We start from the raw sequence: 25,395 nt of genomic DNA on the forward strand, positions 1-25,395 counted from the left end.
TTCTAAGTTAACGTCCCTACTACCATGAATAATCTAGAATTCAATAGATGCATCAGTTTCTGATACGTGATTTATTCAGATGGCAATAGGACATTGTAGGTTTTCATTAAGATAGCCTTGAAACTATGGAAAAGATCATCATTTTCTCAACTAGCTTTCTTTCCCAGTGGCCAGTGAGTCCTGTGTAATGCGGACAAAGCAGTGCCCTTCCCTCCAAGGACAGTGCCTTTCGCTGCCTGGACAGTCAGTGCGCACACCTGCACTAAGCAACAGACCAGCGTAGGCTTTCTGCTCACTTACCCGACACCAAAGACCACTTCTTTTGTTCTTTTTTTAAATATGTCTTTATTTCAGAGAGGAAGGGAGAGGGCCAGAGAGAGAAGCATGGGTGAGAGAGAATCGTGGGTGGGCTGCCCCTTGCGCCGGCTCTGGGGTGGGCCCTGAGCCAGGCGCGTGCCGCGCGGTCCCGCGGGGCCTCCTGGGCGCCCACGCTGGCCGCCGAGCTGCGCTGCCGGGCCCCAGGGCCGCTGCTCGTCACGCTGAACCGGGTTATGTCGGGGTGCAGAGCGGCAGGCAGGGCAGGGTGATGGGAGGAGAGGCCCAACGGGGTGGGGTGGCGGGAGGAGGAACCGGAAAGGGGGTGGCGGGGCCTCACTTCCTCCCTCAGCGCCATTTTGTGGCGGCAAGACCTGCAAATAAAGGGGAGCAGTGGACCAGCAGCGTCACGCGTGGGCCCCCGGCGACCCGGCAGCAAGGCCGCCGCCTGCGTGGCTGCCTGGCGCCCGTGCGAGCCGTCTGCAGAGGATCCAGGATGACCACCGAGGAACCTCTTCCCGAAAAGGTTCAACTGAGTGAGGCCGACTTTAAAGTTATGGCCCAAGATGAGTTGATTTTAAGGTGGAAACAGTACGAAGCCTACGTGCAAGCGTTGGAGGCCAAGTTCACCGATCTGAACTCTCACGTCACTGGCTTACGGGAGTCGGCAGAAAGGCTGAAGCAGCAGCAGCAGACCGCCGCCCGCCGGAGGAGCATCCTTGTGCTGCGGCTGGCCACCCAGGAGCAGGAGATGCGGGAGTGCGCCGCGCAGGCCCGGCTGCTGCGGCGGGCCCGGCCCCGCGCCGCCGACCCCGCCGTCGGCCTGTTCTTCGTGAGAATGAAAGGCGAGCTGGACAAGATCAAGGACAAGCTGGAGCAGACGCAGAACGAGCTGAGCGCCTGGAAGTTCACTCCTGGCAGCCAGACGGGCCAGGCGTTAATGGCCAAGTGTCGGCTGCTCCTCCAGGAGAACCAGGAGCTCGGCCAGCAGCTGTCCCAGGGCCGCATCGCGCGGCTGGAGGCCGAGTTGGCGCTGCAGAGGAAGTTCAGCGAGCAGCTGAGCAGCAGCCGCGACGAGCTGAGCGGCTTCGTCCTGCACCTTGAAGAGGAGGTGGAGGGCATGCAGAGTACCGTCCTGTCCCTCGAGCAGCAGCTGAAGGACGCGCGCCAGCAGCTCGCGCAGTGCCGGCGGCAGCGAGGCCCGGCGGGGCTCCGCCTTCCGAGCCCGTAGGCCGCCGAGGCCCAGGCCCGGCACACTGCTGCCGGCCGGCCCACGGGCAAGCGCTGGCAGCTCCTGCTGGCGAGGAAGCCTGGGTCCGGGAGGCACGGGAGGGGCACACCCGGAGGTGGCTTGCCTTCCCCTCCAGGGCATGCTGGCAAGGCCGCCGAGGCGGTGGCTGCGTGCACCAGCTCAGCGGGATGTGGACGTGGGGACTCCCGTGGGCAGGGAGAACCCTCGCACACCGCGCAAATGACAGGCTGCAATCATGACCCTCAAGCGGAGAAAACGGTGAGTGGGAAAGGTCACCGAACTGTGGTTCTCCGCCTTGTTCAGAATCGCTTGGACTCGAGTGTAAATGTACAAGGTTCAGTTTTATAATATTTCTCCAGCAAATTTTTATACAATGTCATCTAATTTGGGAGATGGTACCATCCTGAAAATTGATGCATACTTTGATCATAATTTGCCTTTTATGCTGTGTGTGTGTCTGTCTTCCTTTTTTTTTTCTTTGCTTCAATACCTCTGCCACTTTTTAAATTGTAAGTTACTTTGTTTCTAAAAGGCATTTTGTGTACAGTCAGGTTGTTTTTATATAAGTCAATGCGAAGTTGTAAATGGAAATCTTTCCTTAAAGTGTAACACAATGTCGTCTGTATAAATCCCTGTCTGTCTAGAACCCGTGCTGTGTGGGGCATTCTTACTGGTGCCGTTACTATGCTTACGCATTATTCAGACTTGGTAGAGTAGATGTGGCTTTATGACTGCCAAGTTTGCCCAGTACAGTAGTTTTATCACTAAAAGTTAGACTTGTTGATGGAGTCCTGTAGTAGTTTCAGTGGTACAGTTTTTCCCACCGTACATCTGTGCATTTTCTCTTTAGATGACTGAATGCTTAAGAAATGTACGTATAGTTACTCAGTTTTTATGAAGCGTTGTACCCTGTTAATACATACTGCTCTATGACTCCATTATATCTTACCTGTACTGACCAAAATAAAGTTTTTTCTTGTTAAAAAAAAAATTGTCCAGCAGTTTGCATTGACTCTTAGTAGATGGTCAATTCCTCATACATGGATCTAAGTATAGGTCACTTCTCACACACTGATCCATGGAATCTGTAAGCTTCTTCAGAATTGAACAAAAGAAACCAAAAATTATGTCCCATTACAAGTTACCTTTCAGTCACTACTGTGAGGATTAAGGGGTAGGTTGGCTTATTTTCTTTTGTGGTTATTACCCATTTTGTTGGGCATCTTTTGGAGTAAGAAGGCTGGGAAGTATAAAAAGTTTTCACAAGCCCTGAAAGTGCATAAATACCTTCAAGAGTGGGGTGGAATTCAATAAATTATGGTAGGAACACTCTTCAAAAGAGTGCCTATACATCTATAATGGCCAACATTGAATTGGAGTCTTGTTTTAGACACCAGAACTAAAAGAAAATAGCACTGACCCTGGGTAAAAGCAATATCTGAATTTATATAACACCAAGACTCCCAGAGAGTTATGTGTAATTTAATTTAATTACATTTAATTCAATTTTAATTGCAAAAATGGTTCACTCTACTCCTACAGTTAATTCTTTTATTAAAAAATGAGGGTAGGGAGCATAAATGTCTACTTCTTTTGAGTCTCTATTGCACCTGGCAACCTGATTTATATGTTTAAAATAGGCCCTCTGTGTTCAAAATATGTGCTATTTATTGGTTGGCTAAGGAAGACTAACCTTGCATCACATAAATTATTAGTCCCTAATTTATTTTGTGTAATTTCTGCTTTTCCTTGTTTAATTGCTCCTTTCTAAACTAGAGATAAATTTGAACCAGGATGTACTCTATGAATGGAAAGGATGAAGTGACAAAGAAAAAGAATGGAGCAGATGCAAGCGTGGGTTTTTTGATGACTTGATTGCTTGACTCTGCTTTCAGTTTCCATTGATTTGTTCGGTTGGACTGGATTTACTACTACTATGCTTTGTTTCTGAGAGCCAGTATTTTATTTTCCCTTTAGCAGCATGTCCCCTGTACATAGGTCATTTCCCTGAGACTTCAACATACCCAGGAAACAGTCAAGAGCTAAGAAATAAGTCAGAACACCTCTAACCAACCAAAATAGATACGGTCGTTTCCCCACTGTCCAAAACTTACCTAAAGAGGAAAGCCCTTTGGAGCTCTCTGCATATAATTCTAGAAAAATCAATTGTGTGATTTTCTAATAAGGCTTGTTAGAAGCAGCAAATTTGTTAGGAAGTTAGAAGGAAAAAAAAGGTTGCCAAAGGCTGGGACCCTGGCAACCACGAAAATGACACCTAAGAGACTATACGAGAGAAAAATCCCAAACAACAAAAAAAAGAAAACCTGTAAAAACAGGAATCAAGTGATCATAACTCAGAGGAGATTTGATCATGCTTGTAGAGGCAAATAACCCTGTAGTTGAACTGCACATGAGGATGTCATTGTATTCTAGTGTGGGAGAGAAAGTGACAGTCATCATGGCAAGCCTGAGATAGGAAAGAGTAAGATATGCCCAGGAAATTGTTGGAGGAGGCAGGAAAGTGTGTAATATGTTTTAGAAAGAGTTGTTCAGTTGCACTGGATTTACTACTAGCCCAAATGGTTTTGCTGTTGTTGTTTTTGTGTTTAAATGAGTAAAGATCAGGGGGGGAAAATGGTCTCTTAATTTTTAATCTCTTAATCAGTTTAAAAAAATTTAACAGAAAAAAATCATATTCTTATTTAAATATGCCACTTCTTTCCTAACATGCTGGATACATTAAGCATTTTGTTTTTCAAACAAAGCATAAAAATCTCTTTAGAAGTGTTGTGTTCTGCAAGTATCACTGTAACAGCAATGATGTGATTTAGGAAGGAGAGACACACAGATAAAGACAGAGACTGCTAACTCCCTGATACGCCAGGGGTTACTACCATTCCATCTTTCTTGCCTTTCTTTTCCAGCCACATATGCTTTCAATCTTGACATAGTTATTAACATGACACATAATTCATTCTGCTTTTATTTGACTTACCATTCCTCAGATTTACTCTCCATGTACCTCTTTAATAATAATTTTCATTTTGAGGACTGCCATGTTCCTAAATTGCTTGCAATTTCACTAATTATCCATAAACAATACTGTAGTACATAGACATCTACACATATATAGCTGTTGTGTCCTTTTGTAGTTTTGAATTGCTATCAAAGGATAAATTCCCCAAAATGAAATTAGAAATGTATCTAAAGTAAAGTAAGAAACGTGTCTGAAGAGTGACCAGCTTTAGGAGGTTGTGGTAAAAATAAGGTCTGAACAGTAATCAAGTCCCTCCTCCTCAGATCAGCAGAAACTTAACCCCTGGAGACCTTTTCCTCCTACTGCCCGGAATTGCCCAAGAACCTGGAGATTCATTCTTCACACAGGGAAATTCTTCACAGAGAGAAAACTAGAGACTGACCACCATCTGGTGGGCACTTCGTGACATCGCTTCAGTTGCTCCTGTACTGTGGCACAGATGACCCCATGTATCTGGTGGGCACTGCCCACGGCTCTTACATTGTGAGCACACAGCGCCCATATGGGAAGGGGCCCAGTGGGCATTAGCGTTTCTCTCTTATCAGATGAAGACAGAGCGCTCTGAGAAGCAGTTATCTGACCGAGTGTAACAACCAGTAAGGGACCAAGCCAGATCTTTCGTCCCTAGAACAGGCCTTTGTCCATTCCACACATGAGCGGGTCACGTACATCCATGACAAGCAAAATCTGAAAAGGTTGGGGGGCGGGTGCTATTAACCTGAATTTTTAAAAACTATAGGGGGTTACTGTGCAGTATGTGTAGGTATGCTTCTCTGTCGAAACCTATAAAATACTTCGTGACAACAGAGAACATACCATAAGTGAAATTATGCTCTAAAAAACCCTTACACATTATTGGGCTCAAATGATTTTAGCCAATTGAAATTAACAGTATTATTTAGCGATTAACTTAATCTTGAGCTTTTGAAGATAGAACATAAAAAACAATATGAAAGAATAGAGTTGGAAGCGCAGTCTACAAACAACACATTATTGAACTTCAGCTGTATAGCTACGCTCGTTTACATGTGATAACATGTCACTATAGCGCGTGGCTGTGCGATTAATGCACTGTTTGCTTTTGAAAGTATTTCTCCAGCAAGAATTATGTGCAGCTGTGCCCTCTGCTGGATGGAAATGGGTACTATTTTGAGGAGCTATATACATAGACATAACATAGTGCGTTATCACATCTATTTAAGCAGAAATTTTCATTAATTCTGAGTAATATTTCATAAATTGGTTGGCTCCATCCCACACCAATCCCCTAATCCTCTTTATAAATTACTGATAAAGAATCTCATCTACTGAAGATTCAAAACACTGGTAAAGATTAGCTCAGGACTATTTACCAGTTGATAGTGACTTGTTACTTCCAAGGTAAGTACTCATAATTTAATATAATAATATATAGATCAATTTTTTTGGAGATTCCCACATCTTAAGAAAATGCATAATGAAGCCTTTCATTATAGTATTTAAGTTTGCCAATATCTAAATAACCGCAAGTATCGTCCCACTTAATTTCACCATGTCATTTACCTAGTGTTTACTCCCATGGGGTATGCTATGTTTTAATGGCACAGAACCAAGTAAGGCATGGCCCCGATTGTCAGGGCTTTTATCATAGAGTGGAAGACGCTGAAAAGCAAGTTAACCATTCTGGAGTGGCACGTGTCATGAACTCTGGGGTGACCCACATCCCTTCAAGCAAAGAACTTGTTACTCCAGCCTCAGAGAGCCACCTCACCCAATAGCACGCCCCCTCTCAGAGGCCATGTCCAGTGACCGCTCCATATGACAGATAAAGGCCCTGACATCTCAGCCTGACTTTGGCAACTCCGAAGGGCCATTTTAGCTCCTAAGATGCCTGTGGGGTCTACAGACTATTGTTAGGCCACATCCAAATCTTCTCTCTACCCCAGTGCTTCTCAGCTGGGGCCGATTTTGCCCAACCCCAATACTTGGCAATGTGGAAACATTTTTGGTTGTCACAGTTGGGGGGAGGAGAAGTGTGTGTATATGTGTGTGGTTGCTACTGGCATCTAGAGAGTAGAGGACAGGAATGCTGCTAAACATCCACAATGGACAGCCCCACCACAAAGCATTGCCCAGTCCAGAATCCTATCTACCCAGCCCTGCTTCCTTCATTGACCTTCCATAGATCTTAGTCCCAAGGTCATTCTTTTTTTTTTTTTGCTTTTTTTTGTTGTTGTTCAAAATATTACAGATGCTCCCTTTCTTCCCCATTGACCCCTTCCACCCCGCACCCACTCCAGGCCCCAGGCCTCCACCACACTATTGTCTGTGTCCATGGGTTATGCATTTATGCATGTGAATTCTTTGGTTAATCTCTCTCCACTTGCACACCCCCACCTTCCCTCTGAGATTCGTCAGTCTGTTCCATGTTTCTATGTCAGTGAATCTATTTTGTTCATCAGATTATTATGTTCTTTAGAGTCCACATAAAAGTGAGATCATGTGAATTTGTCTTTCTCTGCCTGGCTTATTTCACTCAGCATAATACTCTCCAGGTCCCTCCATACTGCCCCAAAGGGTACGAGATCCCTCTCCTTTACAGCTGCGTAGTATTCCATGGTGTGAATGTCCCACAGCTTTTTATCCACTCATCTACTGATGGGCACCTGGGCTGTTTCCAGATCTTAGCTATTGTGAACTGTGCTGCTAAGAACATAGGGGTGCATAAGTTCTTTCTGATTAGTGTTTCAGGATTCTTAGGATATATTCCTAGGAGTGGGATCACTGGGTCAAAAGGCAGCTCCATTTTTAATTTTTTGAGGAACCTCCATACTGTTTTCCATAGTGCCTGCACCAGTCTGCATTCCCATCAGCAGTGTACCAGGGTTCCCCTTTCTCCATATATTTCACAGAGCTAGAACAAATATTCCAAAAATTTATATGGAACCAAAAAAGACACCAAATAGCCACAGCAATCTTGAGAAAGAAGAGCAGAGTTGGAGGGATCACTTTACTGGATATCAAACTGTACTACAAAGCCATTGTAATCAAAATGGCCTGGTATTGGTACAACAGCAGAAATATAGATCAGTGGAACAGAACAGAGACCCCAGAAATAGGCCCACGCCATTATGGTCAGTTAATATTTGCAAAGGAGGCAAGAACATCCAATGGAGTAAAGACGGTCTCTTCAATAAATGGTGCTGGGAAAATTGGACAGGTACATGCAAAAAAAAAATGAAAGTAGATCACCAACTTACTCCATACACAAGAATAAATTCAAAATGGATAAAAGACTTAAATGTAAGTCATGAAACCATAAAAATCCTGGAAGAAAACATAGGCAGTAAAGTCACAGACATTTCACATAGTGGAATTTTCACTGAAACATCTCCTAAGGCAAGAGAAACAAAAAATAAACATATGGGACTACATCAAGCTAAAAAGCTTCTGCCCAGCAAAAGAAAGCAGCCTCAAAATGCAAAGTGAACCCAGGGTACGGGAGAGCATATTTGCCAAGGATGCATCTGATAAGGGGCTAATTTCCAAAGTGTACAAAGAACTCATACAACTCAACAAGAGAAAGACAAACCACTCAATTAAAAAATGGGCAAAGGACCTGAATTGACACTTCTCCAAAGAGGACATACAGATGGCCAGGAGACACATGAGAAAATGCTCGACATCGCTAATCATCAGAGGTGCAAATTAAAACCACAATGAGGTGTCACTTCACACCTGTCAGAATGGCTCTACCAAGGTCACTTCTTAAGAAACATCCTGTACCCTAAACTCCGTCATTGAATCAGTTTTCTGGGAAAGAGTTACAATAGGATCTACAACAAGAAACCATTTGGTTTTATGTGTGCGTGTGTAAGAAAGAGAGTGGTGTGTATGTGTTTAAATGTATTAGTACACAACAAACCTGGAAGGACATACACTAAATATAAAGAGTGATTATTTTAAAGTAATAGAAGTGTTTCCTGTTTTCCTTTGTGCTGAAGTGCCTGTGTTTTCCAAGATTTGTGTTTTTGTTCTTGTTTTTCTCCGTGTTTTGTTCTGTGCATGAAACATATGTTACTTTTGCAATTTGGGGAGGGAAAATATATTAATTGCAAAGAAAGAGAGCATGGTCAATTGTATCAAACACTTCACAAACACTGCAGAAAGGCCAAATAATACTAGATGGTACATAGGAAGAAGTCAGCAGAGAGCCTCAGTGAGTTAGCTGTGCCGCAGTGGATGTGCTAGAGGAGAAATGGCAATGGGCTGACAGGAAACAAGGGGAGAAAGTCAAAGTAGGCCTTTTTACAGAAGTAGGACCACAAAGAGAAGCTGAGAAATAGAACTGGAAGGAGTGGGAGACGAAAAATCAACCAAAACTATTGCAAAGATCGGAGAGCCTAAGCAAGGTTGATGCTGATGAAAAGAGGCTGGGAAAGGAGAGAGGTGCTGATCTAAGAGAGGCTCATAGCTGAGGGGCCTAGGGGCCTGTGAGGATGTGGGTTTGGATGCAAAGAATACAAGAATGGATTGCCCTAGGCAGAAGCCGAGACCTCTTCTTAAACAAGATGCACGGTGGGTACAGAGTTCAGATGGTGGTACATTCTGAAGTGATAAAATCTGCACCTGGTCTTTATTTTTTCGGTAGGAGGGGAGGTCATGCTCTGAAATCGTGTCTGGGCGCTGGGACAGGAGCTTGCTCGGAAGGTGAAACGGGAAATTGAAGACCCCTGAAGGGGGGCCTACTGAGGGATGCTCCTAGGAAATGGACTTTCCTTTGCCCAGTTTCAAAGTCACATCTCAGGAGTGTGAGCACCCACTACAGGGACCGGAGACGGAGGCGAGGGGACTGGCTCCCCACCCGCTTCTCCACGGCACTCAGGTAGCAGAGGGGTGCCGGAGGGATCGAAAAAGCCCCATAGGATTAGCTACGGCTTCCCACACCTGGCAGGATGATGCACACCTGCACATCTCTGAAGGGAATCTGGGGGCCCGGTGTCACAGTATGGGCTTGTCCTGTGCTACTTCCCGCTCTGGGTAATGGCCTCTTTAAAGAAACGCCGCATCCTCTCATCGGCCCTTTGGCACCCCTCAGTCAGTCTGGTCACCAGCTGCTGGGACAAGCAGGAGCAGAGTTCTCCAGAGCATAAAAAGGACATGTCACGCTGCATCTGCGGCCTCATTTTCTCCTAGCTGACTACCTGCCCCTCCCAGACAGGCCTCTCCCACCCTCAGGACACACTGTTACGAAATTACTGTGGCAGATGGTCTTAATATACCGTGGAATTTTTAGGTGCTCTGTTAAAAGGAATGATTCTCAACTGGAACCAATTTTGCCTCCCTGCCCAAGGGAGATTTGGCAATTTTTGCTAAACTTCCTACAATGCACAGGGCAGCCCTCACAACGAATTATGTAGCCCCAAATGTCATAGTGCTGATGGTGAGAAACCCTGCTTTATTTATTTTTAGTTTTTTGAGGGTGTCTTTTAAAAGTTTTATTAATTTATTATAATTAATTGTATTCAAAATAAAAATTAATGCAGAAAATACAGAAGAGCATAGAATACAAAGTAAAAGATCTTCCTACCCACTTCCAATCATCAGAGGTAATGCTGTCAACAATATCTGCTTTTTAACACCAAGATGGTGTTCTAGAGAAACCCTGCTTTAAGGAATTGTTCATCTGTAAGGACCTTTTAAAGTCTTGCTAAAATCCTTGTAAAGGTTATTACTAATTTGAGGTTAATGCCTAAAACAAATCAAAGAAAATACCAGACAACAGGGTAACGAATGGTAGAGTTTATACATTTCCACAGGATGGCACTAAAACACATGTGAAACCCAACCTTCTCCAGCCTCCATTTCAGAATGCAGTTTCTCACTCCCCCGGTCAGCTCTTTGGAGTAACAAAATGCCCATCCTTTTCAAAAGGGATTTCACTTGTTCATGCTTAGTGTTTCCCACCACCAATATTTCCATGCAAGTGAATTAAAATGACTAATGACTAAAACTTAGCCTGGAAGATATAAAGAACAGGGCCACCTTCTCAATCAGCTACAGAACTTCCACTCCCTGTAGCAACGAGGATGTGGAGGAATTTGCTAGCTTCTTGCCGCCTTTTTTTTTTTTAAATATATCTTTATTGATTTCAGAGAGAGGAAGGGAGAGGGAGAGAGAGAGAAACATCAATGATGTGCCCTGACCGGGAATCGAACAGCGATCCCCTGGATCCTAGGTCGATGCTCAACCACTGAGCCTCGCCAGCTGGGCTTGCCTTCTTTTACTAACTTTTAGCTGGGAACCTGGCCAGCAAACAATTCCAAGACTCCACTACCCTCAGGATGGTTGAGTGATGAAGCTCTGGCCATTAGTGAGATTTAAGCAGAAGTGTTGTTGGAGGCTTCTGGGTAGTACATTTAAAGCAGTGGTTCTTAAGTGGGGGTGACTTTGCCCCCAGGGGACATTTGGCATTGTCTTGGACATTTTTAATTGTCACAACTGGAGGAATGCTACTAGCGTCTAGTAGGTAGGGCCCAGAGATGCTGTTAAGCATCCTACAATGCACAAGAGAGCGCCCAAACACAGAATTATCCAGCTCCAAACTGAATTGTGCCAAGGTGGAGAAACACTACCTTAGAGAAACGGGGCTTTCCACAGCTTCCCATACCTCTCTTCCCACTGGCTAAAGTAAGGTACAGCGGTGTGCCATCGCGGCCCATGTGCGCCAAGGAGCAAACCAGGGAGCGTGGAGCTACAAGATAGGTGGAATCTGAGCGCCTGGCCTGGTGGATCGACCTTACCACTCTGAACACCCTCCACGCAGAGAGCCAGAATACACACACACACCCATGGTACATAGTACTCCAGTAACTGCTCCACCTGAAACATATCTGCTCTAGGCCTGCTTGGCTCTGCCTTTCCCAGGGGGCCCTTCAGCTCCTTCTCCCTCCTACCTTACCCCTCTTTTTCTCTCTTTCTTTCCTCCCATGATGCAGTTTCTTCCATAAGGCAGAGATTTTGCCAGGCCCCAACTGATTTATCACCCTCAACCCATACCTGACTTTTCCCAGGAGACATCACATTACTACCATTCCCTACCTCCATTCTATCCATAGATATCTCATTTCATCCCACATCCATTTTCTAAAGAGTAGAGGAAGAATCTTGTCTAAAATAAGCTTCCTCTCCCGGCCAGGCGGGGCTCAGCAGTTGAGCATCAACCTAGGATCCAGGAGATCCGGGTTCTATTCCCAGTCAGGGCACTTGTCGGGGGTTGCGGGCTCATCCCCAGTCAGGGTGTGCAGGAGGCAGCCGCCAATGACTCTCTCATCATTGATGTTTCCATCTCTCTCTCTCTCACTCTCTGTTCCTCTCTCTGAAATCAATAAAGATATAATAATAATAATAATAATAATAATAATAATATCTCCCTCAATATATAAACACTTTCTGGCCCTTACTCTGCTAGATTTTCTTCATATATCTTACCATGATGTACAATTATATTATGTTTATTGTCTATGCTCTATTCAACAGTGTTAATTTTATGAGGTCAAAAACTGTCTTGTTCACCACTGTATATCCGGTAAATAGAATAACACAGTCCGATAGACATATATATGTGTATTGGAGAATATATAATGCATTGTACATACATCATTTTAAATGTTCTACTAGCCATGTTAAATGAAGTGAAAAGATAAAGCTGAAATTAATTTTAATCTTATATTTTATCTAAATAGTCCTTCCCTAACATACTCTCAATATTAAAAAATGAGATCTTCAAAACCCTCTGTGTAAGTTACCCTTACAGCACATCTCAATTCAGCTACCACAGTTCAAGCTGTGAACAGCCACGTGTGTTGAGTGGTGCAATGGACAATGCAGATATATAAAATAATACTTGAAAATAGTAGGCATCTAGTACGACTTTGTTAAAGTTAATAGTCTTTCGTACTATATGATTCTTCTATAGTACAAGAATGTCATGGTAACAATGTCCACGCTATTAATTTAGCCTAATTGACTTAGCCATTTCCTCTTACTAGGCATTTGTTTCCAGTTTTCACTTCTTAAAATAATTCTGCAGTGAGCGTTCAGTTTACCTCTGTTTTTCCTTGGAATAAATTCCCAGAAGTGAAAATTCTAGGACTAAAGTATGCCCCCTTTTAGGGCTCTTGCCACATTTTGCCATGTTACTCCAGGAAAAAAAAAATGCCGCTTACACTTCGAGCGGTTTATACTAGGTTATTAGTGAACCCCTGCGATACTAACAGGGCAAGTATTGCTGATAATGATTATGATGATAAAATAATATTAATCGGCACTGTTTGTTTGCTCTAACGCAGCAGGCACTGTGCACTAGGTATTACCCGCATCTTAGGGCGAGAACCTGAGGCTCGGGGAAGTTAATGAACGAAGCGCTAGAATCGCGCTCAAACTCCCCCCTGGCTGACTGTTTCCAAAGCCCGGTCTTTCCTCCCTGAGCCACGACCACCTTCCCTCGAGAAAAGCAAAATGTCAAAAGCCAAGGAACTATTGCGGGGACGGGGGCCCGTGCAGAAACGACCTTTGTCCTCCCGGCCGCCGCAGCGGTCGGCGCAGACACCTCCCCGGACCCTGGCGCTGCACACGTCGGCGGTGCCCACCACCCCCCGCCAGCCGTTCCCACGCTCAGCCCGAGAGGCGGAGCCTCATCCTGTGCCCGCCCCTAGCGTGGTGCAGAACGCGGCGCACACGGGACGTCCGCCGCGGCGAAGGCGGGACTTCCTGCGCGCCGTGCCGCGTATCGGAAGTGACGTCTAGTCGCCCCGGCAACGGCTCCTCCCACTCACCACCCACAGGAAATAGGTCCCTGCTCTCCCACCACCCAGGATCAGCGAGCTACGAGCCCACGAGGTGACTCTGGGGACGGCTGGGTATTCTTTGGGGAGTGAAGTGGAGCCCGCTTCCTCTAAGGCCCCGTGAGCCGAGGGCTTGGCAGTCACGTTTCGTACTAATTATCACCCCGCGGGAAACGGTGGGGCCAGAGGCCCAAGAGGTTCCTAAACCCTCGCTGGTTATTTGTGGTAAGGGACTGGTTCCAGAACCTCTCAGCTCAGACGTGCATCGGAATCACTTGGTGACTTCTAAGAATTCTGGTGCACGGACCCCCATCCCAGATAAGTTAAAATCGAATCCCCGGAAGTAGGGCCCAGGAATCGGTATTTTTATTAAAGCTTCCCGTGGGATTCTGATACGCCAGTAACACTGTGTTAAGCTAGGTCTGGAAGGGGAATTCGGACTGCCCATCCAGCCCAGTTTCTAGACAGAAGATCGCCCAAGGCAGCCTCATGCTTGGAGGGATGTCTAGGATATTGGTCCGTCTACTCAAAAAATTGGGTTTTCGTTCTTTCCCTCGCACTTTGACCTCTGTGGGAAGTCAGGGGTTTGGGTGGAAGTTATTCGGATAACATTTGCACCTGTGGTCTTTAATGCACCTTACCTGTGGAGGTGGAGAATGTCTTGGACCTTTTCCTTCCTCAGTAGTTGAATTGAACCAGTAACCAATGAAGTACCTTTTAGTTTTGAAATCAAGAGAGTCCCTTGGTACAGACCAGTGGGTTCCGAACAATTTTATTTTTTTTCAGGAATGATTTTTAAAGTTGTTTCACAGGCTAGGTTCTGTATTCAGCTGTCTTGCACCTGAAGTCAGAACAGCATTACTTGGAAGTCCAAACTAAAGATTAATAACACAAATAAGACTTCTGGGGTTATTTACTTTTAAAATATAATTTTTACTTACATAGATTATAAAATTAACAGTCCCTTCGGGATGGCAATGCAAACAGAAAACTGTGTATTTTGAAAGATTGTTAGTAACTTTGGATAGGCATAATTGAAGGCAAGTTCACTGTAAGGTATACAAATCTCCTATGTTTGCTTATTGCTTTTCTGGAAAAGTATATAAACAAAAGCTCCAGAGAGAAATTTTCATATCTTTTTTCATGCTGTTGAACATCCTTACAATCAGTATTCTGAACTCTATATCTGATAGATTGCTTAACTCTGTTTCATTTAGCTCTTTTTCTGGAGACTTCTTTTTTTTTTGGTCTCCCCATTTTAGCTGCCTATTTGGGTTTGTTTTGTATGTATTAGGTAGGCCTGCTAGGCCTCCCAGTCTTTTTGGACAGTCTCTGGTGCAGGCCAGTGTCAGATGCTGTTTGTGACTGGCCTTGAGTACCTTGTTTGGAGCTATCAACAACCCATGGCTTGAGGTCCACTTGTTGGGGCTGGGTTCTTTTGGACAGGACTGAGATGCACACCAAAGTCTGCTTTTTCAAGGCCCAGGTCCAGAAGCAGATCAGGCAAAGACTCAAAGCACTCTGAAGTCTGTCTCTGCCTGCAGGTTGATTAATCTGATTCTCTTAATGAGCCTCAGGCTGTAAAAACTCTACCCGGTAGGGCAAGAGGTTTTCCAGCAGGGTGGGGCAATTGTTTTCCCCTTAGGCAAAAGCTGCCTGGAAGGTAAATGTCTGCCTCTGCAGTATGAGGGAATGACTCGGCACAGGAATCCAGTGGGGTGCTTCTGAGCTCTGTCTCAAGAGCCCACAACCCTAGATTCTCCTCACACAGCTCCAGTCCACTCTGCCCTTCCTCTGCTGGAGCCCAAGGTGAGTAGCTGCACATGAAACTTTGTGCATTTCCTCTTTAAGAGGGTGCCAGCATTTCCAGCCATCTCTCCCTGGAAGACAGAAACCCGGCTGTTTTTCACAGCCAGATGTTATGTGGGCACCTTTCTCAGTTCTGGTGCCCTTGGCTGGGAAGCCCAGCCTGGGGTTTAGGCCCCAGAGTCCTCAGTGGGAACCCCCCACAGCTAAGATATCCCTCGGGACCTTCAGCCGCTGCCTGCAGGAGTCCAACCAGTCCTCTCCTCTTGTGCCTCTGCACTTCTACCTGTCTCTATGTGGTCTCCACTTTTCCTCCTTGGTTATGAGGGTGCTCTCCAGCTTGTCTTCAGTTGCAGTTGATTATTCAGGGTGTTTTTTCTGTATTTTAGGTGTAATTCCAGTTTGGTCCCAGGAGAGTGTCACTTATAGCTTCCACTCAGTCCACTGCCATCTTTAATCACCCCCACCATGTGTCTATTTATAGAAGTAAAATTTGAAATAACGCTCCTGACATCTACTGATGGTCTTAACCACTCTAAACTAGCCATGGGGTTTGCTGGCAGGCTCTTACCTTGTGTTACCTGACTGTTCAACACGTATTCCTTTATGATCACACTAGGTGTTACTGTATGAAGGGTATCCTTGCAGTGAAGAGTTTTTATCTATTTCCTCTTATGAGTTGTGCTATTATTTCCTCAGTTATCCCAGTTTTCACCTATCCCATTGCCTATTGTGTTCATGAGGCAGAGGGTAACTTTGTTTTGGGGTGTCCACGTATTTCACTTATGATTCTGACGTTAGTCACATGGGGATTTGGTGAACTTTTAAATAAATCCGTTCACAAATCCATCACTCTTGCTGACAAATTAAACAATGCCTTTCTGTTGGTAGAATGCTATTTGTGTTAAAAAGAAGAATTAGCTACATCATTTCAGTCTTTCTCCTTCCCCAGGCTATGCTTCTTTGTGACATTACCTATTGAAACATCCAAAAGAGCAGTACACTGGGGCTTGGGGTTGAGGGAGTAAGGAAATAAAACTCCTTTTGTGGGCCCCTCGCCGTTCAGTTTTACCACTGGCCATTAGACACGGAAAGGGGTGCGCTTACTGAGCACAGAAGCCTGCGCACTTGGGAGAGGCCTGTGTCTGAAAGATGAAGCTTGGACTCTGAGGGCAGGAGACCATTCAGACTTGAGCCATCTTTGATGTCCAAAACACTAAGCAGAGGCCATGCAAAGCCACAGGAGGGAGCCAGATGAACTTGCGAGCCTTCTTCCGAGCTGGGGGTGGAGGCAGGAAACAGTGCTCTCAGAAACCTCATTTTATTATTTCTCTTACGTGAGGAAGTTCCTACCAGTGTGTGCATTATTGGAAGACATCTACTCCGATAGGGTTTTACTGCATATACAGGGATTCCTTTAGAACCGCATGACTCAATTTATGTAATTCAGATTTCTCACCGCACCTTCATTGATTTTGAACAATCTCCAGCAGACACCAGCCCCCCTTCCTTCTACCTTGAAGCAGTGTACTGAAGGCCTAATTAGATTGCTGAAATTATCTCATTAGCTCAGAGAACCAAACTGGTGGGAGCCTTATAAGAACGGTTCAACTTTTAGGGTTTTAACCAGCATAACTTAATTTAATGATTGACTTTGCATGTGTTTCTATGCAAAATCAAAGCAGATCAGTTTTCATGTATTTAATTTTCAGAATTCTAGTGGAAACCGAAGATAGAGAGGAAAATCCAGTTACAGATTTTTCATTTTGAGGGGAATTTTTGGTTTTATTTTATTTATCTGATTGCTATGACACAACCTAGATCCTATATTTATAAGAGTATAAATATGCAATGAAAAGAAGATGTACAATGCCACTACCTTTCAACAAAGCCGCATTACTTATTTGTGGAATATTTCAAATAACTTGATGGAAGTAGTCACAGTGTATCCATTGAAAACTACAAAGCTCTTGTCTGTTGTTATTCATGTATATTTATGCATTTAAAAATATATCTTCCAGGATAAGCAGATTCAATGAAGAATGAGTGCATTTTGTGAGAAAGGCTTTATAGGAAAATATATTGTTGAAGACTCAGAGGCGCTGTCTTGCCTGTGGGCCTCGGCAGTGTTCAGTGAATGACCTCAATGCTGTTTTTATTCCTTCCTTCTCTAATGGTTGAGGACAGACAATGAATTCGGCCTCTGTGCTTGCCGGGGCTCAGCTGGGTGGTGACTATTATGCCATTGTACTCACTAGGGAGGGCTGCCCGGTTGGTAGTGCTATGGATCCCGGCCTGCCCTGACATTGCCAATCTCTTTTCTTTCAGCTGCACCATTCCGTTAGAAAAAAGTTACTGTTCAGTCCACGAAATGTGCTATAATAGAGTAGGGGATGTTCCCAGGGAAGTAGCGAATGAAAGATAAAGACCACTGAAAAGGCATCTAAGTCTGCTGCGACCATAAGCTGCCTTTTCTTTGAGATGGTAGTGGTGTCTGATGGTGGTGCTGCTATAATGTCTAGAATTATTTTAATATTGGCCTTTCAGAAACCCAAGTGCTTTTATTAAGTTCTTAAGCATTGTGTGTGGAAAGAGTAACCAGCCTTAAAAAGTTAACAAGACTCTTCCCTTGGGAGCTAACTCATGCAGTCAGCAGAGAATGGTACGCATTCCGTCTTCCAGTGAGTGGGCACTGGGCACTCTCCTGCTTCCTGCCCTTGTTGGGTCCCTGTCTTGCACACAGCAGCTGAGTATCCATCGGAAATCATGGCACAGCATGCGCATTTTAAGCTCTGTCAATTGATAGTGTTTTGCAGGAGTTTAAGGTCTTTTTTCCTTAATTAAATCTTTAAATGTCTATGTAGATCTTTAAGAAATGGTTCAATTTGCTTACTTAGTCATGGAGATGATTATTTTGTCCCAAATATTAGGAACTGGTCACCAAGATTGTTGGTCATAATCCCAGTTCTCTTGTTTGGGTGAGAATCCGAAGTTTCTCCAGCGATTTCCAAGTAGAAAGTGAGGAACAGTTAGGATGCTCGGCATGTTGAGGCAGAGTCTGTACAGCTTAGTGATGTATGCACATAAATCAGGTGGGCAAATGATGGCCATCATCATCTTGTTTGGTGTACTACACAGGAGCTAAGGTCGGTGTTTATATTTTTAAAGGGTTGTTTTTTTCAGTTGAAAAAAGAAGAATATAAAGAGTATGTGACAGAGGCTGTAGGTAGCCCATAAGCCAAAAATATTTACTATTTGGCCCTTGACAGAAAAAAATTGCTGATATAAAATACCAAGAGTAATACTGGAAATAGCGAGCTAATAATAATTATAATAAAGTTCTATGCAAGCTGGTATTCCTTTAGATATGTTTTTCTATACTTTATCTTATTTGATTTTTGAGAGATTAATTAATTTGTCATTCAGTCTCAAGAACTATTTTTAATTGACTATATAAGGTCTTAGGAATCTTAAAAATAAAATGTAAAAGGATATGGTACATTGGTTTTGGAATTTGAGGAGGGAAAATAAAGCCGAGGGTGAAATGAGCATATTCGACATACAACCCCTGGCCTCTGAACTTGCTGGAGGATGGCAGCAGATCTGATTGTAAATGTCCTAGTGTCCCGACCAGTGCAGAAAGTGTAATCAGACTGAAATTGAGGACGGAGTTGCCTGTGTTCCATCATTAATGCAAATTCACCTTTCCTTAATGAACTGGGTCTTAAAAGAGTCTAGCACTTCAGCTGATTAGTTGATATACTTTATAAACAATTGGCACACTGGGCTGAGTCAGAGCTACTTCTGTTTTAAATGCTGAAAGTGGGTTTTTTTGGCCATCTCAGTTCGTTGTCCTGGCATCTTTCTTGCAAAAGTGGTCAATGTGCCTTGCGTGATCTCTAAGGCAGTGTAACGTGGCAGCTCTTTTATCAAATTATTTGTTGAATTAAAGGCATAAATAAGTAATCTCTCTTCAAATCAGCACTCCCTCCCCTTCTTTTTAATCACAGCCATTGACATTTGAGCAGCCTGGTGAGCATGATGGATTGCACTCGAACTTTTTAAACAGTTGCCTGCTTTATCACATCTGCCTACACTTCTCACTCTGCGAAGTGGAGCCTCTCATACACCATCTTGTACACTTTTCAGAATATTGGTTCTGCTACTTTTAAAGTCAGGCTGCATTGTCCCAATTCTAAATAAAAACAGGCTTCTCTGAGGTCTGCAGTAGTGTTCAGTGGCAATAATGTTATTACTTATTTGGGGCTGTCAGACTTCCCAGTTTGGAATAAATAATATTCACATTAATCTGGTTCTAAGTACGTTTTATAAGGCATAGAAGTCTGGATTCAAAACTCTTACTCTCCAGAAGACATGCAGATGTCTCCTCAACTTTTCTATTTTAATTCCTATGCTACTTGTTAATCTAGAAAACAAATTTGATTAAGACACACATGGAGTTCACTTTAATGTCATTATGCGCTGCAGGCTCTCAGAAAGCAATTCTGATATCGGTGACAGAAAGACGAAAACTGGCTGGAGGGAATTAGCACTTAAATGCTGCACCTTACAGTTAGCACTCAAGTGTGCACTGGTTTCTGCTGTTACTTCATTTTGGGTCCGTTTTACTTCTCTGGGTGGTTAGCCCCTGAATTGTATTGACTGTTTCCTGTTTCTTCAGTGGCCTGTAAAGCGCATAGCAGTTAGCCAGGTTTTCAGATAACGGCTCATGTTTTAAACCTTTCAATTAAAGTTTAAAAGTAATGTGAATTGAATTTGCACTTACATTTTCACTGCATCTGTTAACTTTTTTCCAGTTTCCATTCACTGCATATGTGTGTGTATTTCTGAATTTAGAATAGTGAACAGGAAGTGCAGGTTATGTTTAAGATAAATTTACAGAAGGTCATGTCAGCCCTCTGGGAAATACCCTATTTGAAAGCTTATTATATTTAAAAAGAAAACAAATGGTTCTCTTTGGGGTTAAATCCTAAAAGAGGTGGCCATTTTAACATCTCAGCTTTCAACCTTACTCAGAGCAAAACATATGTTCGAGATTAAAAAATAAGTCAAGTTTATTTATTAAGGCTTGAAGATTTTTAAATTCTACTCTGTTATTAAGTGAAGTTAGGAAAATTAGGACTCCTTCAGTATCTGAGTTCTCAAGCTTCACATCCTAAGTAACTGCTCAGCGACACATTGTGTTAGTGGTTTTGTCTCACAGATGCTTAAATTCTCATGCATTTTAGAGTATTGTTTTTGTTTAACTTTTTAAAATACATTCTGGTGTAGACTGTCATTTTAGTAGCTCTGAACTCCTGAGCAGGAGGGAAAAATACTAAAAGTGTGTTTTAAATAGGTTGTAAAAGGTGCAGATTGAACTTTACCTTAGGTATTTCCTGTCATAAGTAAATCACAAGCGCTTAGGTAGTGGGGAAAGGAGCACATCTGGGCAGAGGAAGTCCTTTGGGCAAAAACATTCTGCATGGTGGCTTGGTGGAGAGTCTGCATGGAACAGTGTCTCCCCCTGCGAAGAGGCAGAGTGGTTAGACGGGGAGAGCGTGGTGTGCCACACGCCAGCTGAGAGGTGCTTATCGCAATCCAAACCAAAATAAGGCCCATTGAGGAGACCTAAAGTGCAGGGCACAACCCAGACTGCAAGATGTCTTATTTAGAGAGGCTGCTCCAAGATCCAACAAAGGTCTCTGGTGAGTTGGCAAGATGTAGTCTATTCAAGCCTCAGGGACATGCAAGTTTAATTTAAGTAGACATTGACATGACTTAAGGATTGGTAAATAATATAATAGTTGTCATTTTTTAGTTTATTCTCTGTATATTATTTTTATATACATACCGACTACTATTTATAAGGTAATTTTCATGAACTTTACTTTCAACAGGGAAACAAGTTCTATTGTTAAATTTCTAGATGTCATTACATTTTAAAGTGGTGACCAGCTACTAGGGGCATCTTGTGTCTTTTAATAGTGCTGATGTAAAGTACAGCATAGGGAGTATTGTCAGTAATATTGTGATAACTATGTACGGTGTGCCAGGTGGGTACTGGAAATATCAGGGGATCACTTTGTAAAGTATATGATTGTCTAACCACTATGCTCCACACCTGAAACCAATATAAAATAATATTGAAAGTAAACTGTAATTGAAAAATAAAAATAAAGAATTAAAAAAATAGGGAAACCAGTAGTTGAAAAATGGAGTGTCCTTTGAGCCAGTTAATCATAAGTAAGAGGATCCCTCCTTTTCAGACCACAAGGTCATGTCCAGGTGCCAGGGTCCTGTAATGGTAAGTTGTATGAAGACCAGGCACAGTATTTGGAAGAGGCGCCCTCTAGACAGCTGCTTGGCAAACTACAAAATAGCCACGAATATTACATACCTGTGCTGACCAGATGTTGCACTGTGGTTGTTCTTTCCTAGTTTCGGTGCCCATTTGGACTTTCACAATCAGAGATGGCAGCAAAGGTAAGATCTTTTTAATTTGCAAGAGAAAAAGGTGAATTTCTTGGCGTTTTCATTCCATGATGAAGAAGACCAAAGAAATACATCAGAAATGAAAAGTGTTTTCTGGGGGGTTTTTAAAAATTTTTTTTATTGTTCAAAATATTACAGACGTCCCTTTTTCTCCCCAATGACCCCTTCCACCCTGTCCCACCCCCCTCTCCAGTCCCCCTCCCCACCACTGTCCGTGTCCTTGGGTTGTGCATAGATGCATATAAATTCTTTGGTTACTCTCTCCCCCTCCACCCACCTGCCCTCCTCCCTCCCTCTGACATTCATCAGTCTCATCTATGCGTCCATGTCATTGAACCTATTCTGTTCATCAGTTTATTAAGTTCTTTAGATTCCACGTATAAGCGAGATCATGTGATGTTTGTCTTTCGCCGCCTGGCTTATTTCACTTAGGATAATATTCTCCAGGTCCATCCATACTGTCCCAAAGGGTACGAGATTCTTCTTCTTTACAGCTGCGTAGTATTCCATGGTGTAAATGCACCACAGCTAAATGTCCCCTCATCTACTGAAAAAAAAAAAAGAAAGAAAGAAAGAAAGAAATGAAAAGTAAAAGCACCACTGGGTGCGTTGCTCGACATCTTTTGTCCCCGGCACTGAGGAGTAAGGTGGGCCAGCAGGTTTTTAGGGGGCAGAGAGGGAGGGACCAGAAAGCATCCCATTCATTAGTCCATGTGGTTCTTGGCAGGCTGTTTCTAACATGGAACTAGTTGCCAAGGTGATGTCCAGTCCTCTTATCTCCCTGAATCTTATCTAAAAATGGTCATTATTAGCCTCTGTCCCACCTTTATGGCCGTAACATTAAGCTAATTGTCCTTTGTGCACCTCATGTACACATGCTTCAGAGCAAGTACATACAGTGAGCGTCCATAGTGGGCACGGACCTGTGGTGTCCTCTTTGGCCCAGTAGCACCCTAATGTAGAGTAGGTTTTCAGCAGATACTCAGTAACTGTATGTTGATAAGTTGGTCAAACATTTGGGGTTTCTCTTGAGGATGAATTGTGATGTCCAGCCGACACCTCCCTTTATCTTGTAGGAGGCGTCATCGGAAACTACCACACCTTGGTCTTACCACCCGGTATATGCAAGATACTGGCAACATTATTACCAAGCAATGGCTTGGATGCGAAGCCACCAGAATGCCTATCGGAAGGCCGTGGAGTCTTATTTCGGTTCCCCTTGGTACTTCACTCCCGGAGGTGTTCCCCAGAGCTCTCACGCTAAGAAGGGCGCGTCCCCTCAGTCCTGCGGTGATCACTTGGCCCCCCAGGACTCCCACTGTGGTTATTCACCTTCTCCACGGTCTGGGCAGCATCCTCAGGGCAGGACAAGAGAAGACCAAGCTTGGGCCGCAGAGGAGGAGGTGGAGACCGACTCAGATGAGGAGGTAGAATATGACCTGAGCAACATGGAGATCACGGAGGAGCTCCGCCAGTACTTTGCGGAGACCGAGAGGCACAGGGAAGAGCGACGTAAGTGCAGAGCTGCCTTCACATGCTTCCTTTCCTTGCCCTGCATTCTGCAGTTTTATCTTCCCTAATCCATAGAGTTATTTTCTAACTCCTTGAATGGATACGGATACTATTCCAGATCCAGTCCCAGGCCTGGAAAAGCCATGGTGATATTGCACCTCAATTACTGTATATTAGTTTCCAGAGCTGTTTTAATATAGGACTTTTCTTTTAGTTCTAGAACAAAGCTTAACCTAATAGTATCTCTAACATTTGCTGAATGTTAGATACCACCAGATGGAGAGTGGGTGTGCATGCGTATGTGTGTGCATACGTGTGTGCATGCATGTGTTCCCTAATCTACACAACGTATCAAACCCATTTTACAGATGAGGAAAGAGTCTTCAGAATGTTATTTGACTTGTTTCATGGTATAGGATTCAAACCAAGTTCTGCCTGACTCCAATTCCTGTGCTCCTTCCTCATGCATAAACTTAGGGATTAGGTGTTGTCTCTGAGACAGCTAGGTTCCTAAAATACTGTTGCCAACTCACTGGTACACAGCTCTGAGCCTTCCCTGGTGCTGCAGAGCTGCCACATCTTAAATATTAAGCTTCCTCCCCTCGAAGATCAGTATGAACCTAAATAGAATAACAAAATGCCTAGTATTTAAACTTTCCAATTTGATCCTGCATTGAGACTATCTGCCCTGGGGTTAGAGAATTATGGTAATGGTCTTATATCTTTAGTCAAAGTAGGAATTTTCTTTTTTTAATTTCTTACTGCAAAGAACTAGAACTGCTTTTGGTGCTTTCCTTACTATTATCAGATCATTTACAGTTTAAGTGCCTCTAATAGATATACAAGTATATGTTATTTTCTCTCTATTATAACCAATAGGCAGTCTCAATATTGTTTGTATTGAGTTCTAATTATATGACATTTTACCTGTAATTTTTAGTAAACAGAAACATAGAAGCCTTGGAAGAGTTTCATTTCCATTTTGAATGACCCAAATTTTCATAATGATGGGCTAGCATTTATTGATCCCACTGGGTGCCAGGAACTGAGCAATGGGCTTTGTATAAAGTGTCACAGGCCCTTAGTGTCTTTGCCCGTCATTCTTCCTTCACTAAACTGCTCATTCAGGCTTTTTTACTTCCCTTCTTTTTTAAAAATATGTATTTATTAATTTTAGAGAGAGAGGAAGGGAGAAGGAGAGAGAGAAACATTGGTGTGAGAGCAAAATATCGATGGGCTGCCTCCTGTATGCCCCCCACTGGGCATCAAGCCCACAACTGGGGCATGCGCCCTGACCAGGAATCCAACCAATGACCCTCGGTCCATGGGACAACACTCTACCAACTGAGCCACACCAGCCAGGGCAGGGCCCCTCCTTTTGCTTAAACTGTTGATTTCTTTGATGTGCATTAGAAAGTATATCCAAACAAGTATTTATTTTTATTTTTATATATATATCTTTATTGATTTAAGAGAGAGGAAAGGAGAGGGAGAGAGAGATAGAAATACTCATGATGAGAGAGACATTGGGGATCGAGCCCTCAACCCAGGCACGTGCCCTGACCGGGAATCGAACCTTGATTTCCTGGATCCTAGATCAACGCTCAACCGCTGAGCCATGCCCAGCTGGGCCAAACAAGTATTTTTTAAAAAGTACTTTATATTACACATAGAATAATTTCATTTATTGATCTCCAGAAATGAAGTCTAGCTTTTTTCAAAATACATATAAAAGAACCATTAGTCTGACACATGAGGGAGAGTAGGCATTGGTTCGTGTGCTGTTTGTTACTTTCGAAAAAAAGTATGACCATAGGGCTTATTTCTTTTGTCCTTACCAGATCTTTTTCCCCCAAAGAGATTGATAATTTTATGATAAAAGTTGTAATTAAGGATGGGAGCAAACCGTAGTCATTGAAAAGTCCATTTTGAATTATCTGCTAATTTAAAATAAACCTGATAGTTATTCAATAAAATATAGATATGAATGAAATGAACATAAAAGGATAAAATGTGTTCTTCCAGGATGAGCATTTCAGTTACAGATATGGTTAAGAACTACCCCTGTTCCTCCCTCTTGCCTTTGTCAGATAGAATCCTAGGTAGGTTAAAAGAAAAAGTCATGAAAATTATCTGCTACATTGTGCCTGGCA

General features: G+C 43.4%; 1 protein-coding gene and 1 pseudogene across 10 annotated transcripts in view; both read left to right on the forward strand.

The window, feature by feature from the left end:
* The window catches only part of GEMIN8 (gem nuclear organelle associated protein 8), a 170,701-nt gene that overhangs the window by 132,260 nt on the left and 13,046 nt on the right, over positions 1–25,395 (forward strand). For 2 of the 9 annotated variants that reach the window (XR_013997976.1, XM_081125193.1), the window contains exons 1-3: positions 13,399–13,484; positions 21,677–21,721; positions 22,807–23,242. Coding sequence is in view for 8 of the 9 variants with exons in the window: in XM_081125193.1 (XP_080981319.1) it covers positions 21,710–21,721; positions 22,807–23,242 (448 nt within the window). In the remaining variant the exon portion in view is untranslated. Of the gene's footprint in view, positions 1–13,396; positions 13,655–15,074; positions 15,239–21,676; positions 21,722–22,806; positions 23,243–25,395 lie in introns of those variants that run through there. The other 7 variants (XM_081125195.1, XM_081125196.1, XM_081125199.1 and 4 more) reach the window with 6 other exon arrangements.
* On the forward strand, positions 812–1,546 carry LOC308551097 (pre-mRNA-splicing regulator WTAP pseudogene; annotated as a pseudogene). Its single transcript has one exon. The product of its transcript is annotated as a pre-mRNA-splicing regulator WTAP pseudogene (transcript).

This window comes from Miniopterus schreibersii, assembly GCF_964146895.1.
Source record: "Miniopterus schreibersii genome assembly, chromosome: X".
NCBI lineage: Eukaryota > Metazoa > Chordata > Mammalia > Chiroptera > Miniopteridae > Miniopterus > Miniopterus schreibersii.